The sequence below is a fragment of the Grammomys surdaster genome, unplaced genomic scaffold (genome assembly GCF_004785775.1).
Source record: "Grammomys surdaster isolate TR1022 unplaced genomic scaffold, NIH_TR_1.0 187, whole genome shotgun sequence".
In the NCBI taxonomy this organism is placed as follows: domain Eukaryota; kingdom Metazoa; phylum Chordata; class Mammalia; order Rodentia; family Muridae; genus Grammomys; species Grammomys surdaster.
The window spans coordinates 8,068,612-8,085,065 of record NW_021604632.1 but is presented as its reverse complement, the minus strand read 5'-3'; the positions used below and the strand labels follow the sequence as shown (position 1 = coordinate 8,085,065).

General features: G+C 46.3%; 1 protein-coding gene and 1 pseudogene across 1 annotated transcript; both read right to left on the bottom strand.

Annotated features, from left to right (window-relative positions):
• Positions 1–644: 644 nt before the first annotated feature.
• LOC114622260 lies at positions 645–1,614 on the bottom strand (annotated as a pseudogene).
• Positions 1,615–7,985: 6,371 nt separating this feature from the next.
• On the bottom strand, positions 7,986–15,609 carry Psmd7 (proteasome 26S subunit, non-ATPase 7). Its single transcript, XM_028768591.1, has 7 exons — positions 15,412–15,609; positions 13,585–13,676; positions 12,835–12,927; positions 12,135–12,232; positions 11,387–11,467; positions 9,777–9,868; positions 7,986–8,922 (listed from the first exon to the last, which is right to left on the bottom strand). Exons 1-7 carry the CDS (start codon positions 15,483–15,485, stop codon positions 8,490–8,492), a joined length of 963 nt encoding a protein of 320 aa, XP_028624424.1. The 5' UTR covers positions 15,486–15,609; the 3' UTR covers positions 7,986–8,489.
• Between the last annotated feature and the right edge of the window lie 845 nt (positions 15,610–16,454).

Sequence of the window (16,454 nt, the reverse complement as noted above, 5' to 3'; positions counted from 1 at the left end):
CGAGGAGTGCTGCTTACTGGCTTGCTCAGTCTGTTTTCTTATAGAGCCCAGGACCACCAGCCCAGGATGGTGCCACCCACAATTGTTGCAGGATATTTAATCACATGATGAACCCCAAGATTGTGTTATTTACCTGTTTCTAGTTGTGGTGTGGCTCAGCCCTTAGCACACACCTTTAATTCCTTTGGCTGGAATTCAGATACACTCTTAGACACCTTTTTTTTTTTTTTTTTTTTTTATTTAAGACCTTTATTAACAGGTGCTTGCAGTTTGTTGACTTTTTTTGAAAAAAATCAAGTTGTAAACTTTATTACAAATTAAAAATGAAGTTCTTAAAAATCTCAACTTGACCAGATATGAAACAATTTAAAAACCATTAAAGGTGTATTGAGAAAAACCAGGCCTTTTTTTTTTTCTTAAAAAACACGTTTGTCATTACCAAAAAGAGACATCTTTAGGTAAAAATAATAAAAATCCCATGCTGCATAGATAATGCAGACAGTTATGTTATCTGGTCAACGGGCAAAAAGCAAGCACTTAAGGTCTTCAGCCCCAATCTTTGTTCACTTCTTACTGCTGGAATTTCATATTCATTTCTTGTTGGATGACCAAACCGGATGATGGTAGAGACGGTAAGCCGGCCTTTACTCAGCCCCGCCCTGCTCAGCCTCGGGAGCGGACGAATTCTCAGCTGGTGGATCGGCTGCTTTTGTCTCTTTGCCATCTTGTGGTTTAGGGTTCTCTGGGCGTCTGCGTCGGTAATTGAAGTTGCGGCGATACCGACGTTGAGGTGGCTGCTGACCTTGGGTCTCATCTCCTTGATTTTCTTTGTCCTCTTCATTGCCATCCTCTCTAGGCTGTCTTTGGCGAGGTGGGCCCCTGCGGAATCGTGGTCTGTAACCCCGATACATATTCTGTCTCACTGGTCTACCTTGCTCTCCTGCACCCTGGTTGTCAGCACCCTCCATCACTTCTCCTTGCACAGGGGGGTTGGAATACTGTGGTCGACGCGCATAGGGTCTCCGCATGTAGTAAGGTGGGAACCTTCGCCTGCGATAGGTTGGCCGGCGTTGTTGGGCCTGGCCTTCGGGAGCGCTTTCCGATCCCTCGTTCTTTTCACCACTCTCACTATTCTGGTAATTTTGCTGGTAATTGCGTGGAGGACCCCTACGACGTGGATAGCGTCTATAATGGTTACGGTCTGCTGCGTATTTACTGCCTTGAACTGGAACTCCACCAGGGCCTGTAACATTTGCTGCCTCCGCACCCTTTTCTCCTTCAACAGCATCAAACTCCACAGTCTCCATCTCCTACACTGCGAAGGTACTTCCTGGGGTTATTCTTCTTTATGGCAGTCTGGTGTACAAATACATCTTCCTTGGTGTCATTCCTGTTGATGAAACCGTATCCGTTCCTTACATTGAACCATTTTACTGTTCCCAAAACCTTCGTTGCGATGACCTTCTTGTCCCCGCCGGCGGGCGCCGCCGATGTGAGGCCGCCCGGGCCGCCACTACCCGCGCCGCTGCCGGTGGAGCCGGGCTTGGTGTCGGCGGCGCTGAGGGCGGCGGCGGGGGCGGCGGGCGGCTGCTGGGTCTCGGCCTCGCTGCTCATGGTTGCGGTGATGGTGACTAGGCCGGCGGCGGCGGTGGGGCTCTCAGGGCTCTCTGGGGTCCGCTCTCCCTCTTAGACACCTTTAATCCAAAACAGTGAAGGTAAAGTTAGTTTATAGAAGGAATCACCCATGTTTGAAAGTGATGTCTAAACCAGGGGTGGTGGCGCACGCCTTTAATCCCAGCACTTGGGAGGCAGAGGCAGGTGGATTTCTGAGTTCGAGGCCAGCCTGGTCTACAGAGTGAGTTCCAGGACAGCCAGGGCTACACAGAAAAACTCTGTCTCGAAAATCCAAACAAACAAACAAAACAAAACAAACAAACAAAAACTGAAAGTGATGTCTAATTGAGTGGCAGACAAAGGGACGAATCAGAAGCTTTGACAAAATAGGATCTACCCAACTTTCATGAGAAGAGAGAGGAAAGGTAAAGCTATGAGGGTGAGGGAGAGGGAAAGGAGGAGGCAGTTTTACCAGGACAGTTAGAGACAGGTTGCAGAGAGCGAACAAAGCTAAACACAGGTGAAGACAGAACGAGCCAGAGAATGAGGTGCCAGGAGATTAGAACATAATGCCAAGGTTAATATGAAGCCAAGCAGAGCAAAATGTCAGAGACAGAGAAAGAAACCAGTTTGAATCAGTCAGCATGGAGAGGTGTTTGAGTCAGAACAGCTGAGTTAGTTGAACCATAACTCAAAAGAACTTAAAAGAGTGAGGTTATTCAGCTGTAAGACTCAGAGGCTGAAAACATTCTAGGCCTAGGCAGGTAAGCAGTAAGCCTCTGAGACCACAATTACACAATTACCTTTAAAAGTTACCTTTATCCGATGAGTTTAGACCTCCCACAACAATCACTAATTAAGAGAATGCCCTACAGCCTACAGCCTACAGCCGGATCTTATGGAGACATTCTTTAGAGGTTCTTTCCTCTCAGGTGACTCTAGCCTGTTGATATAAAACCACACCATAGTGCACACCTGTGACCCCAGAATTTGGGTGTGGAGTCAAGGAAATAGAAAGTTCAAGGTCACCATTGGATACACAGTGATTTTGAGGCCAGCATAAATACATGACATACTTTCTTTCTTTTTTTTTTTTTTTTTTTTGGTTTTTCGAGACAGGGTTTCTCTGAGTAGCCCTGGCTGTCCTGGAACTCCCTCTGTAGACCAGGCTAGCCTCGAACTCTCGAACTCAGAAATCCGCCTGCCTCTGCCTCCCATGACATACTTTCTTAAAAAAACAAAAACAAAAAAACAAACACATTGTCAAGTCCCCAGAACTGGACAAAGATTTGTCACCTACAACGTGAGGTAGAGGATAAGGAGTTTGATGAGTCTTGCTAAGTTTTCTAGAAAAGGACAGAAACAAATAGAAAAAAAAAAACCCACAAATCTTGGGTGGGGAGACAGCAAAGCAGGTAATGATGTGTGTTGCCAATCCTGATGCCTGGAGTTTGCTGTTTGGGACCCACACTGTGGAAGGGGAGAGCTGACCCCTGCAAGGTGTCCTCTGACTTCTGCTTGTGTGCCATGGCAGGCTCACACACAGTCACATATAGACGTAATCAACAAAATGTAACAATTGCTTCAGGCTTTGGAGCTTTCGCTTAACAGGGTCACAGAGGTCATAGAACCAAGACTTTGGAAGGTGGGGTAAAGGGGACCCTTGCTGTGATCCTTCGATTTTTTTTTTTTTTTGGTAAGAGTTTTCAAAAGTTAGTGGTTAAATTTTAAGAGGTTATTATTATTATTATTATTGGCTAGATATAACTACCATTAAAAATACCCTTAAAAATAGGGGGTGTGAGCCATTGCTGTAAAGCTTGGCTGGCACACATCTGATTCCAGGCCTCGTCCTGAAAACAAAACAGAAAACAACAAAAAACTTTACAATGGAATAGAGCATGTTTTTAAAAGAGCATGACTCACACATCCGAATTATCTCACTCTGTTGTCTGCATATCTGTCGTCTCTGTCTGTCTGTCTGGTTTCTTGAGGCAGAATCTCATGTAGCCTTGTATTTACTATTGTAGCCCAGGTGGCCCTTGAGCTCCGGATCCTCCTGCCTCTACCTCCCAAGTGCTGGCTTGGGTTCATGTGTACACTTCAAGTTATTTCATTGCGTCTTTGTGGACATACTTTACAATTCTTTGCATCTCTTGGGCTTCTGTGCTTAGGATGGAGTCCACGCTGGGATATTTATATCAGGGAATTGAAATAAATGACGAGAAAGCAATAGCTCTCACCCAGTTTGGAGAACTGTCACCAGGACCCTCTGGACTCTGAGGGCGGATATCCGTGCACGGAGTGAGAAGTGTCAGCAGAGCAATCAAGGTCAGCTTCACCATCGTAGCATCCAGCCTCTCTGCATTGTTTTCGAAATCCTTCCTGGAGGGTTGCAGCTCTAAACAGAAGTGACTTGAAAAGACTTTAGGGGAAGTTCTCAAGTCTGTCTTGAACTGGGAATCAAAGGGGAGATCAGTCAATGGCGCCACCTAGTGTTCGAGAACAGATTGACGCCAAAGTGGACTAAAGGATCCCTCTTCCTCTGGGCTCTAGAGACAGACACCCTGCCCTCCACAGCGGCCGCTTCCTTAGCTTTTCCTTTTCTTTCCTCACTTCCGTTTCTCTACTTCCAGAGTGAATTCTTATCTAGTCCTTCGATGACGATAGTAATTAAGTTTTTGAAAGTCGATGCTGTTCTCTGTTACATAGAAAAAGTCAGAGTTTTTTTAAATTTTTATGTTGAAGTTTAACAAACAGCATTTGATTCATTCTTGTGTTTTACAGGTAGACGGGCGGGGGAACTAGACGGGCGGGGGAACTGCCCTCACCCTGCTAGGGCAGTTAATGGGTCACTAGATTTTATTTTCATCGGGGCCAGTGCCATTTATTTGAAGAGAAATAATTGTGTATGGTTGAACTCTCAATTGAATGAGGCTTCTAGGAGCTGGAGTAAAATCCAGAGTCTCCAATTTCTCCTTGAAAGATTTACTTTGCATCTAGCACATTGAAAAATCAGGGGAACTGGAGAGATGGCTCAGTGGTTAAGAGCACTGACTGTTCTTCTAGAGGTCCTGAGTTCAATTCCCAGAAACCACATGGTGGCTCACAACCATCTGTAATAGAAACTGATGTCCTCTTCAGGTGTGTCTGAAGAGAGTAACTGTGTACTTAATATGTAAAACAAATGTCTTTAAAAAAGAAAGAAAAATCAGAGAACCGGTTGGCCTTTACTCTGAGCTGAATTGCAGAAGGACGTTTAGTTGGTTGGCTCAGCACCCATTTTTCCAATTCTGACAACGTTCATCTTTTCAATAAGGATAAACTCAAGGATTGTTATTTATCAGTTACTGTCTGTTGCTATAAAAACAAGACATGACCAAAAGCAACTTCGGGAGGAAGGATTTAATTGACCTTATGATTCTAGAGGGATAAGAACCTGTCACGGCAGTGGGGTAGGGCACGGTGACAGGGCTAAGAACCCACCCGGCAGGGGGGCAAGGCTGCAAAGGAACGGAGAGAGCAGATCTTCAACAGCAAGCACAACGCAGAGAGTGGGGACTGGAAGTGGGGCAAGCTTCGAGCTCTCCGATTCCCCCACCCCCAGGGATATACCTCCTCCAGCAAGGCCCGCAGCACCTCCCCACAGAGTACCCACAACTGAGGACCGAGTGTTCAAACATCTGAGCCTTTGAAGGCCATTTCTCATTAAAAATGTCTGTTACTGGTGGGCTGTGTTGGCATATGTCTTTAATCCCAGCACTTGGGAGGCAGAGGGAGGAGGAGCTCCATGAGTTCAAGGCCAGTCCGGTCTACAAATCGAGTCCGGGACAGTCAAGGCTACACAGAGAAACCATGTCTTGAAAACAACGACAACAAAAACAAGAACCAAACCACAACCTATTCTTTTTCTATCTCTGTGATGAAACGTCACAACCAAAGCAACTTTAGACATTTGCTTTGGGCTTTGGGCTCGTGGTTTCAGAGGGGCAGGGTCCATAACGGCGGGGCCAGCAGGTGGCGGACATGGAAGCTGGAGCCAGAACCTAAGAGCTGAGGGCTCACATCTTGAACCACAAGTTGAGATGACTGGGAACACAGTGTGGCTTTTGAAACCTCAAAGTCCTTGTTGACACTCTTCCACCAGCAAGGTCACATCTAAATATCTTGTCTAGACACCTCAGACTCAGGCAGACACTTTACCTACACCAGCACACCATCACAGGGGTATTTCAGATATGCTCAAACAGAATCCCAGGAAGGGATAGTGCTCTACCTGAGGTGTCAGCACAGGCTGGGCTGGGCTGCTGCGGGGAAACTGAGGGGTAGCTAAGATGTGTCTGTGTGGAAAAGAGCCCACCCCGGACCTCAATTCTTCAAGAACCCTTCTTTTCAACACCCCCAAAGAACAATTGAGTCAGAAATCTTGAGACTGCCAGATTGTATTAACACAGAGCTTTGTTTTATGTCATGGGTTGGCAGTCAAATCCATAGTCACTTGTATAAGCGACTTTATTAAAACCTTCTCCTAGGCTCACCCTCTTCTACAGGATGGCAGCAGTTTGGCCTGAGAAAATGGATTCAAGTGTTTTACCCTCTTTTGGCATTTTCAAAGCCCTGGCTGTTGTGGAATTCGGTGTGTAGACCAGGCTGGTCTTGAACTCACAGAGTCGGTCCCTGCCCCATTCACTATATTTTCTTTTCTTTATGCTGTGCTGGAGATGAATGCAGGGTTTCACCTATGCTAGGCAAGCAAACTACCACTGAGATCCAACCACTAGTCTCTTTTCTTTGGAAGTTGAAAACCCTACTAGGGAACAGTCCCTGATGCCCACATGTGGGTCAAACTATTAAACAGGAGAAATCAAGACAGCTCTCCCCTTAGTCAATAACTATCCAGTTCATCAGAAGGGGATGAGCTAAATGCCTTCCGTCTGATGCTATGTCACCAGACACTGGGAGAGCACTATAAGTCTGCTTTGTGTGGGCTCAGCTCAGACGACAAAGCCCTCACTTCTAAATAGAGGACCTACTCTTTGGATGACTTCTCCACCTTCCCCTGCCCCAAGTTCCAGGACCATGGCATCCTGGTTTTTCCCGTAACTGTTTATTTTTGTTCATTCTCTGGAGAAAAAAAGCTCTTATTTATCTGCATGTTCTAAACATGGCAACCCCATGGCAAATCTTCCACTCTGATTTGGGGCCTATCTCATCTTCAGTTTTTCGCTAGCATGTATGAGAGCATGATTCTATTTTGCCATTTTTACACATGTCTGTACTTTGGTGGTATGTAGCCATTACCTCCCTTCCCATTTTCATGACTCTTGTGGGTGTGACCCAGTGAGTTGACTTAGGGTTATCTACAGCAGCATGCCAGCAGCTGCCCTACTGAAGACAACCCAGCAGCCACAGCCTGGTGATCCTCAGGCAGGGGTAGGCCCTAGTGAGCCCCTTCCTGTTTGTCTCATTATCTGTCACAGTTCTTTTATCCAGTTAAGAGGTGGCAAACATCTGGATTCTAGACTAGATAAAACTGTCATTTGCTCTTTTTACCTCAGGGTCTCAGTGAACTTCGGTGACCCAAACACAGGCTTTATCTACAGCCCTTAACATTCTACTGTGGACACCCATGTGTGCACTGCCTGGCCCTATGGGTAATTTAACTTTCTGATTACTTTGAGGCTTATAGTCCCCTTCATTTGACCAAGATTTAGTTGACTTACTTTTTTGTTACAGCATTTTAAAATTTGTCAACAATTTTTTTTTCTCGATATAGGGTTTCTCTGTGTAGCCCTGGCTGTCCTGGAACTCACTCTATAGACCAGGTTGGCCTCAAACTCAGAAATTTGTCAACATTTTAACCCAAGGGGTATACGAGAATTCTCAAGGATGTCGCAGTTGTTTAAGAAAGGAATTGACAGGCTAAGTTATGGTGATAGAGTACTTGGGAGGACAGCCAGGGCTACACAGTAAAACTTTGTTTCAAAAAAACAAAGTAGCCGGGCAGTGGTGGCACATGCCTTTAATCCCAGCATTTGGGAGGCAGAGGCAGGTGGATTTGAGTTTGAGGCCAGCCTGGTCTACAGAGTGAGTTCCAGGACAGCCAGAGCTACACAGAGAAACCCTGTCTTGAAAAACAAAATAAAAAAATAAAAAAACAAAGTAAAGGGGAATTGACAGCTGGGTGACTAGTCTGTGTCAAGTTCCTTAATGTATACACTCACTCACTGGGGCAGGCCCGCCTCTCAGCATCTGTTCTTGGCTAACACTAGGTTAACCTGTTGCCTGGTGTTCTTAGGATCCCCTGAAGCAGCAACTGAAGATCATTTCCCTTGCATCTGAAAATAACACAAACCACTAGAACACAGACGTAAAAACCAAGCCATTTAATTGTCTCAGTGGAGGTAAACAATACATGGCCTTGGACCCCAAGCCCTAAGAACGCTAGTTACAGGTCCAGGATACCATGTGGTCTCAAGAGATCAGCAGGGTCCGCGCTCAAGTGTTGGGTGGTATAGTATGGATCCATGAATTCCATTTAGCAATTATGAAAATTACCACCAACCGATCCCATGGATCTTATAAAATAGGAAAAAAAAATCCCTTTTAAGGATAAAAGGAAGAGCGCCAAAGGTCATGTTGTTCTCATACAATCGAACACACTTGAGCCACCACACCCCCAACTCATGCAACTGAAGCTGTAGTGTAGGGCTGAGATCGGTCCTTCTGTCCATTCATCTCCACAAAATGCCACAGCAAGGGTGACAAGGGCAGAGCGCTTGTCAACAAGCACTGAATGGGACAAAGGACCCTCTAGTGGCACACGGAGTTAAGTTTATAAGACTTTAATTTACAAATTAAAAAAGCTACACGATCTATTTCTTCTCCTTTTTCTCTTCTTTTTTCACGTCGCTCTTCTCTTTCTCTTTGTCGTCTTTCCTCTCCTTCTTGCTCTCCTCCTTCTCCTGTCCCTCCTTCTTCTCTGCATCCCGGTTGGCAATCTTGTTGTTGATGAGGTTGTGCAAGGCAACCACAGAGCGGATCAGTGAGGCCAAGTACACCACCACCATCTGGTCGTTGGTCTTCAGGTAGAAGGCCTTGACGAACTCCTGCAGGCTGGCATCCGGCAGCAGGTTGAAGACGTCCTGCAGCTGGTAAATGATCTGGTGGTTGATGGGGAGCTTGCCGCTGGCTACCTTCTCCAGGTAGCTCCTGATATCCAGGAGCTTGGAGTTCAGTCCCTTCAAACCATGGACCTGGTTTGTGATCCGCTGGGAGAGAGTCCCCACTGTAGTGTCCTTGATGTCTCTGCAACAACCCATAAGAAAGGCAGAAAGAGCATCAGGCTACATGCCCACAAATGTAAGGACTGTCTGGGACAGCAGTTCAGATCTACAACTTCCTGGTAATCTGGGTCTTTGGCAACTTTTGTTATTAATTTTGTACATACGTGTCTGAGCGCAATACTCTCAGAGGCCAGAAGATAACATCTGATGCCCCCAGAGCTGGTCACCTGACAGGGCTGCTAGGAACCGAACTCAGGTTCTCAGTAACACCAGCCATCCATCTCTCCAGCCCTCATAGACAACTCTGTTTATGGAGTACCTTGGCTTCTCTGACTTCTAAAGGACGATGTTTCTCCCACCTGCTTTGCTACAATGTTGAGCAACTTAAATCAGTCAGTGTCATCTTCAAAACCACGAATTATTAGTGGTATTATTAATGGAAAATGAAGTCTTTCAGGTATGGCTTAAGAAACCAAAGTCCCAGACCAAGAGAAGTACAATACATGACAGGATGACACCTGGCCCCAAGGTCACATGCCGCAGCTGACTCTGGCACTGTCCAACTGCACCCCTCCCACCTGATGCCCCTCCCCCCAAAAGAGCTGGCCTCAAATTCAGAGATCCACCAGCTTCTGCCTCCCAAGTACTAGGATTGTAAGTGGGCACCACCATGCCCAGCCTGACTTATTTCTTATTTTGTCCCTGAGTGTGCACGTCTGCTTTTCCACATGTACACCACATATGTCCCTAGGCCATGGAGGGTGGAAGAGGGCATGAGATCGCTTGGAACTGGAGTCACAGGTGGCTGTGAGCTGCCACATGGGCTGAGACACACTGACCCTGGGTCCCCTAACCGCCGAGAACCAGCAGACTCACCTCAGTAAGTGCTCCACTCCGACCTCCTCAGCCTCCTCCGCTCCAATCTCACTAGTCACGTGCTCAAAAGTTTTTGATGTCGGCGTCCCATCCTGTGAGAAGAGGCTTAACTATGGTTACTTATTTCAATAAGCCAACTGCACGTTTCTCTTTTCATACCCGAGTCTTCTGCAGCTGCTCAGACCGTTTCATGGCTACATGACAGACTTCCTCAGCAATGGTGGGGTTAGGTTCACTTTGAAATATAAGCCCTCAAGGCTAAGACAGGGCTGCAGGACACTGCCACTACGTAGTTCTCTGAAGAAAGTTTTCTTGTCAAGGAAAATTGTGGTATTCCCTCAAGCCCACACTGGTGGGTGGGGCAATGCTGGGAAGACTCAGGTTAAGAGTTTGGTTATTTCTAGAATGGAAAATACAGAATACTCACACTTGAGGCACACTCATGCCAACACATTTAAATTAACCACCTACTGTCCCCTGGATCACATGACCCAGGGGTCCCAATGTTATAAGGAGAGTAACTAGTGGTTTGAATAAAAGCATCTCCCCAAGGGGCTGGTTCACGCGACCTCTGGTGACTCAATGGTAGAACTTGAGAGACACCTTTTAGCCCTGTTGCCAGAACAGGCCATGCCCTTTTATGAGGGCTCTACAAACTTCAGGACTCCACCAATTTGTGCTGAGTGAGCCACAGGGCACGGGCAAGCCTCTCAAGTCACCCTAGACACGGGACCTGCTGGAGTGGGATGGCATGAGGATTCCCTCAAGGTCACTCTAGTCTGTGGGTACTAGGATGGCCTGAGCCTTCCAGGCTTCTAGAACTTGATGACAACTGGGTCTGGACCAGGGATAAAAGCTTTACTGCAACCAAACAACATCTGGATCTAAGTTCCTTGGAGCTGCAAAAGAACAGGCTTAGTGTAAGGCTGGGAGGGCACGACCCTAGAACACTCCTTTTAAGTTCTAAAACCATATAGAAAAAAAAACAGTAATCCCTCTTGACTCTGAAGACCAGGCTCCCTGGACACCCTGATAAATACTCTGTACCCATCCCCGAAACCCTGCTACATCAAGTTCTACCCAAGAGTTCCCAACCAGCTTTCCTGAGGATAGAGAAAGAAAGGTTAGCTACTGCTCAGTGCTCTACTCAATGAAACACCCTGCAAAGATCACAGGTCTTGCTACCTGGCGCTTGACAACTCTGTCTTGCCTGTTTGAAACCCCAGGGCCTGTCTGAAGGACTGAATCTCAGGAGGACACTGCACATTGCAGCAGCCTGGCCTTTCCCTTGCTGTGACGGCCTCTGTGTGACCACTGGGCTGCTTGGTCTTAGTGATGACTCTGAGCCTCACCTCACTAGTCACGGCTTCAGTTTCTTTAGTGAAAAAGGATCGCAGGTTTTTTGGTCCCTTTCTATTTCTAAAATTAGATGTTTAAAAAACTCAAGGCTGGTTTGCTAGCAGGACTCAGCCTTCGCTTTGTTATATTGAGAGAAAGATTTGTTGAGTTGAACATGGAAAAGAAAACAAAACAAAAAACAAAACCAAAAAGTCCCCAAACCCACCCGAGAACTCGCTAACCCACTCTCCAGCCCAAGGCAGGCAGCTTACGTCATGAACTTCCTCCACTGAGATGTAGGCTTCGGTGGGAAGTCCCAGGTCCTTTGGCTTCACATCGATAATGACCAATACCTGGTAGAAAAACACAGCTTAGCAAGCACCTTCCCCTTTGACACAAGGTACGACTTCAAGCCTTCTTCTGAATTCTCAGACCAATTTCTTCATTCAATTAGAAACAAGCCAGATGTTCAGCAAAAATAAGCTTATATTTCATGTGATCCAGTCATTTCACCTCGGCCAAAATTTCAACCTCTGCTTCACTCCTTCCCAGATCTTTATTTTATACTTTAAGCTTTTTTAAAAAAAAAATTACTTAAACACTGCATTTTGCTACACACACACACACACACACACACACACACGCGCAGAACATACAGAATTGTGGGAGTCCATTCTCTCTTCCCACTGAGGGTTCAGGCAGAAAGAACTCGGTTTGGTGACAGGGCCTTTACTCACTCACACAGCCACCTTACTGGCCCACTAGTCATTCTCCACTTCAGTTTACTCATTTATAAACACAACATCCAGTTTCTGGGAGGATTAAGTCCGACATATACATGGCACCAGCAGGCGTCGTTAAATACACTAGGTCACAACAAATTAACAGAGTCACATATTACTGCCAAAGGCTTTGGAGAAGCAACATTTGGAGAATGCTTTGCTACCCAGGTCTTCTGGGGAGGCTGACTTGAGCAGGGGGCAGAGAGCATCACAGAGTGTCTGACAACAGTGTACTTACCGAGTTGGGGCAGTATCTCTTCATGAGTTCATTGATGGCGATATCGTTCTTGTGCAGTTTGGGGCCTGTGTGGTACCACCCAACTATTCTTTCTCTGGCTGGGAAGCAAGACCTCAGTAAGTTTTACGGCTTCATCAAGATTTGTGCAACTGAGTCACAAGCAATAAGAGCACCAGCACTTACTTCAGCTTTCTACCTTGTTGAGAATTCCAGACAAAAATACATCTTGACACATTTGTGAAATCTCAAACTCCCAAACAGAATTCTAAGAGGTAAGCACTGTGCAGCCCAGAGACATCTGTCTCCCAGACTTGCTTAGGGACTAGTCACATGTGAAGTAACAGATCAGCTCCAGAGCAATAAATGAATAAATGCAAGTTTGCACTCCATAGAGAGCAGCTGTGTGGGGTGTGTGGTGGATGAGTGGCCCAGAGACTCGCTAGCAATTTGCTAGCACTAAGGCACTCGGGCAGGCAGCTGTGAGGGCCAGCCCAGCCTCCAGCCTGCGTGGTCTACATGGCCTTAGACTACCACTGTGGTTTATTTATTCTACCTCACTTCTCTATTACTACCAGTCTATTTTCACTTGGTCCAGCTAAGTAAATCAGTCCTTGACAATATACAAAAGCACCAGGTTTAAACACACACACACACACACACACACACACACACACACACAAAATTAGAAACTCAGACTTACCATTGACCTTCTTAAACATCCCATACATGTTTTCCAAATAATCATGGTCTAAAAACCAGACAGAATCATCTTTGTCGTCTTCATCAAAAGGTACTAAGGGGAGAAAGGGAAAAAGAGAAAATAAAAAGACTCTGCCCAGGAGCTAGAAGTCTGGCCACAGCGGGATCTCAGCAGCATCCGCCTCACTATGTGACCTGTCCAGTGCAGTACTGCTTCCCTCCCCCTCATCCAAAACCTCCACATTTCCAGCTTCTCCTAAAACTCTATAGACTTAGGGACGGTGAAGAAGAGCCTTATAAAGGACACACACTCTCTGACTTGCTAAAGGCTCAATTCCTGCACGGTCCTTTTAAAGGTCACAGATGCTGCTGGCAATAATACATGGAGCATAAATGTCATGTTCTGGTAAAGATTCGTTACACAGAGTGTAAGGTAAACAGTCTCCTATCTCTCTCCTTGCCCCACCAAAGCCAGAGTTCAAATGTTTACTGTGGGAGCTGACAAGCTACCCGATGGCTTGTTCTGAAACTTAGCCACACTGCCATGACATGCCAATGGCTGAGCTGGGAAGCTACAACAGAGACAGCAAGTTAAAACTATCCACCCTCTGGACTAGTGTGGAGCCATTAGTCTCCGTTTCCTACATATGAGCAATTCTGAAATAGGCTCTTCAAGCTGTAGTAAAAAAAAAAGGTTCACTTTTTGTAAGTAAACAGACATTTTAAGCAAAACTGAAAGCGTATCCTTTACCTGCAAAACTGTTGGATACATCAAGCACTTTCTTTTGCCACGATCCCAAAAGCACACCAACAACCCGCTTCTGGTTTCCAACCTTGCCAATTCTGAATGAGAAAAACAGGTGGTCAGTCAGACACTCAGTCGGAAAAGCTGATACTTGCTACTCAGTGGCAAGTATCAATAACAAAGTTACAATTTAGTTTATGTGGGAACTAAAAAAGGTCCATAAACAAATGTAACAGGTTAGTTCCTGGTAATAAAGATAAGGAAACTATCCCAACACACACTGGAAGCGATACTTTCTAAAGATTTCAAATACTGGCTTGGAGAAAAAGTCATGCCTATTTGTCTCTTTCTCAGTTTCCCCGTGTCCTTTAAACTCTCTCCAGGGACGAAGACCTAAGGAAGCACCAGTTTTATGGTATAGCCAATTCTTCTCTACAACATCTGTACCATGCCAACCAGCTCCAGATGTATTGCAGCTTCTGGATAGCCTAGGGGCTCAGGGAGAGAGTCAGTCTACACTGGGAGAACGGCTGGACGGGTGAGAAGGTTTTGCTTTACAACTTCCATCTCAAACATCCTGTATGATTTTCTGCTAAGTAGCTTCGAGCATATTGCTCTGCAAAGAATTATTTTCTTTAGCTACCAGCAAATTGCTTATTTGGAAACAACTTAATTCTCTGCTAAGGAAACGCACAAGCCACAGTAAAACGAACAGCATACCTCTTCAACAGTCCCAAGTTTCATGTTAGTTTAACTGTAGTGTTTTGCTTAACATGGAGCCTGTATCCTAAATTTACAGTACAGGCAGAACAAAATAAAGGGTTCTGTATTACTGGTGGCTATGTATTTTTCTTTCCTTTCTTTAATCCACTGAAAATACTTCAACGATTTTCCACATGCCAGTGGGAACTTCATCCATGGAGCTTTAAAGCTCCTCCATCTGTTCCCTGATACAACTGTCTGCAGTGTCTGCCCCAACTTGATTCTTACCAAGTGTCAAAATAAAACTGAAACAGTGCTCACCCCACTAGGACCCCTAGTATCCCGCGGGAGTAAAACCGTATGTATTGTAGAAAAGCCCACCGAGCCTGTTAAGACAGAGGCATCCGAGCAACACAACTGAACCCAGAATAAAAAACCTGTCTTGAGATCGGCTTTTTGGCTCTGGTTGAGTCAGCGGCACAAAGCCTGGTTCGGACCAGGAACTAGAGCGACTTTACAGCAAGCACAGACTCCCTCCTGGATCTTCATATTTGTTAACTCAACTAATTATCTTGTAAAACTTCCGAACACGTGCAACAGGTCTGGCAGGATGAACGGCTGGAGAAGGCAAGGGTGGCAGTGAGCTAACCAAGTGAACTGTAGGCTGGCCCCAGTCTGCATCTGCCTCATTTTTAGAGGAAAAAGCTGCACCTTATTCACATTTTAAAGGTACCATCCAACCAGAACCCCAATTAGAAACTTGATTACAATCACTGACTCATCCAGAAAATCGTTCATCGGGGATTTCGAGACCAGAATTTCGGTGACAGCTTTTACAGGCACGGACACACGAGACTAAAGCACTGCCTTACGGCGCCGAGCCCTTCTGGTAAAAGGCGCGGCCGAGGCTGGTTAGCATCGTCCCGATTCCGGGCACTCAACAGGGGGGCTAGGCTCAGAAGTGGCGGCCTTGGCCGGGGTGCGAGGCTGTCACTGGGTTCCGAGCATCGCGGTGTGGAGCCGCTGGGGTCGCTAGCCCCCCACCCGTGTCCCCGGCCGCCGCGTTTCTGCCCGGCGCGCCCGTGACTCAGCAGCCCTGCGCCGAGTGGCCGCCACGCGCCACCCGCTCACCGGTTGAAATGATCCACCACACTGAGCAGCACCAGGGGGTGGACCACCACCTTCTGCACCGCCAGCTCCGGCATCGCGACACAGCCCGACCGCCGGCCCGGCTCCCTGCAACCCGCAAACACCGGCAACCGCAGCGATACAGACCGCTCCTCCAGGCCCCAGCGCCTCCCCTTCCGGTTTGACCGCCGCCGCACAGTCGACTTCCGCTCCCAGAGCGCTTTGCGCGCGTGCCCTCACTGTCGCCAGGGGCGCCATCTTTAAAAAGGGAAAGGGCCGCCTTTCCTTCAATGGGGACTTAGGCTATTGAAGCTTGACTTGGCACTGGACCTTCACCGAGTTGTTGGTTTGTTTTTTTTTGTTTTTGTTTTTTTGGTTTTTTTTTGCCTCAGTTGTTTCCCAGCTCACCATTTCTCCTCCTTGGAAAATTGTAGAAGAAGGCAAATAAACATAAATAGTAACAGTTTATACTTCTAATCAAATAGTTAACATAGATTTAACTTTCACTTCCAGTCAGTACTGTTTAAAAATTTCACAGAGGAGTTTCATTTATTTATTTATATATTCATTTATTTAGGTGGGTTTTTTTTTGTTTGTTTGTTTTTTTGTTTTTCGAGACAGGATTTCTCTGTATAGTCCTGGCTGTCCTGGAACTCACTCTGTAGACCAGGCTAGCTTCGAACTCAGAAATCCGCCTGCCTCTGCCTCCCAAATGCTGGGATTAAAGGCATGAGCCACCACTGCCTGGCGGGTAGGGGATTTCTAAGTAGGGGATTTGGTGCTCAAAATAGGCAGAGTTCAGGAGCAGAACATAAGCTTAAGACATTAGTTGCAAAGATCCCCTGAAATAGACATGATTGCAAGGTGGTCTTAACAAGGCAGTCATAACAACAACTTAACAAGGCAGTGAGAACCCAGGTAGTTATACAACCTTCTGAAACAAAGTTAGGGTTGCAAGATGGTTGGAAACATAAGGCACAGTTTTCTGGAACAGGCAGTACAGAGCCGTTTATAGTTAAGGTTACAAGTGGGGCATAGAGCAGTTA

Excerpts from the sequence above, each read along its gene's own strand:
- Psmd7 (XM_028768591.1), bottom strand. The coding sequence starts at position 15,485 with ATGCCGGAGCTGGCGGTGCAGAAGGTGGTGGTCCACCCCCTGGTGCTG. Across the intron at positions 12,928-13,584 it reads TGTATCCAACAGTTTTGCAG|TACCTTTTGATGAAGACGAC; the intron begins GTAAAGGATACG and ends TTCTCCCCTTAG. Across the intron at positions 9,869-11,386 it reads CAGTGGAGGAAGTTCATGAC|GATGGGACGCCGACATCAAA; the intron begins GTAAGCTGCCTG and ends CTCTTCTCACAG.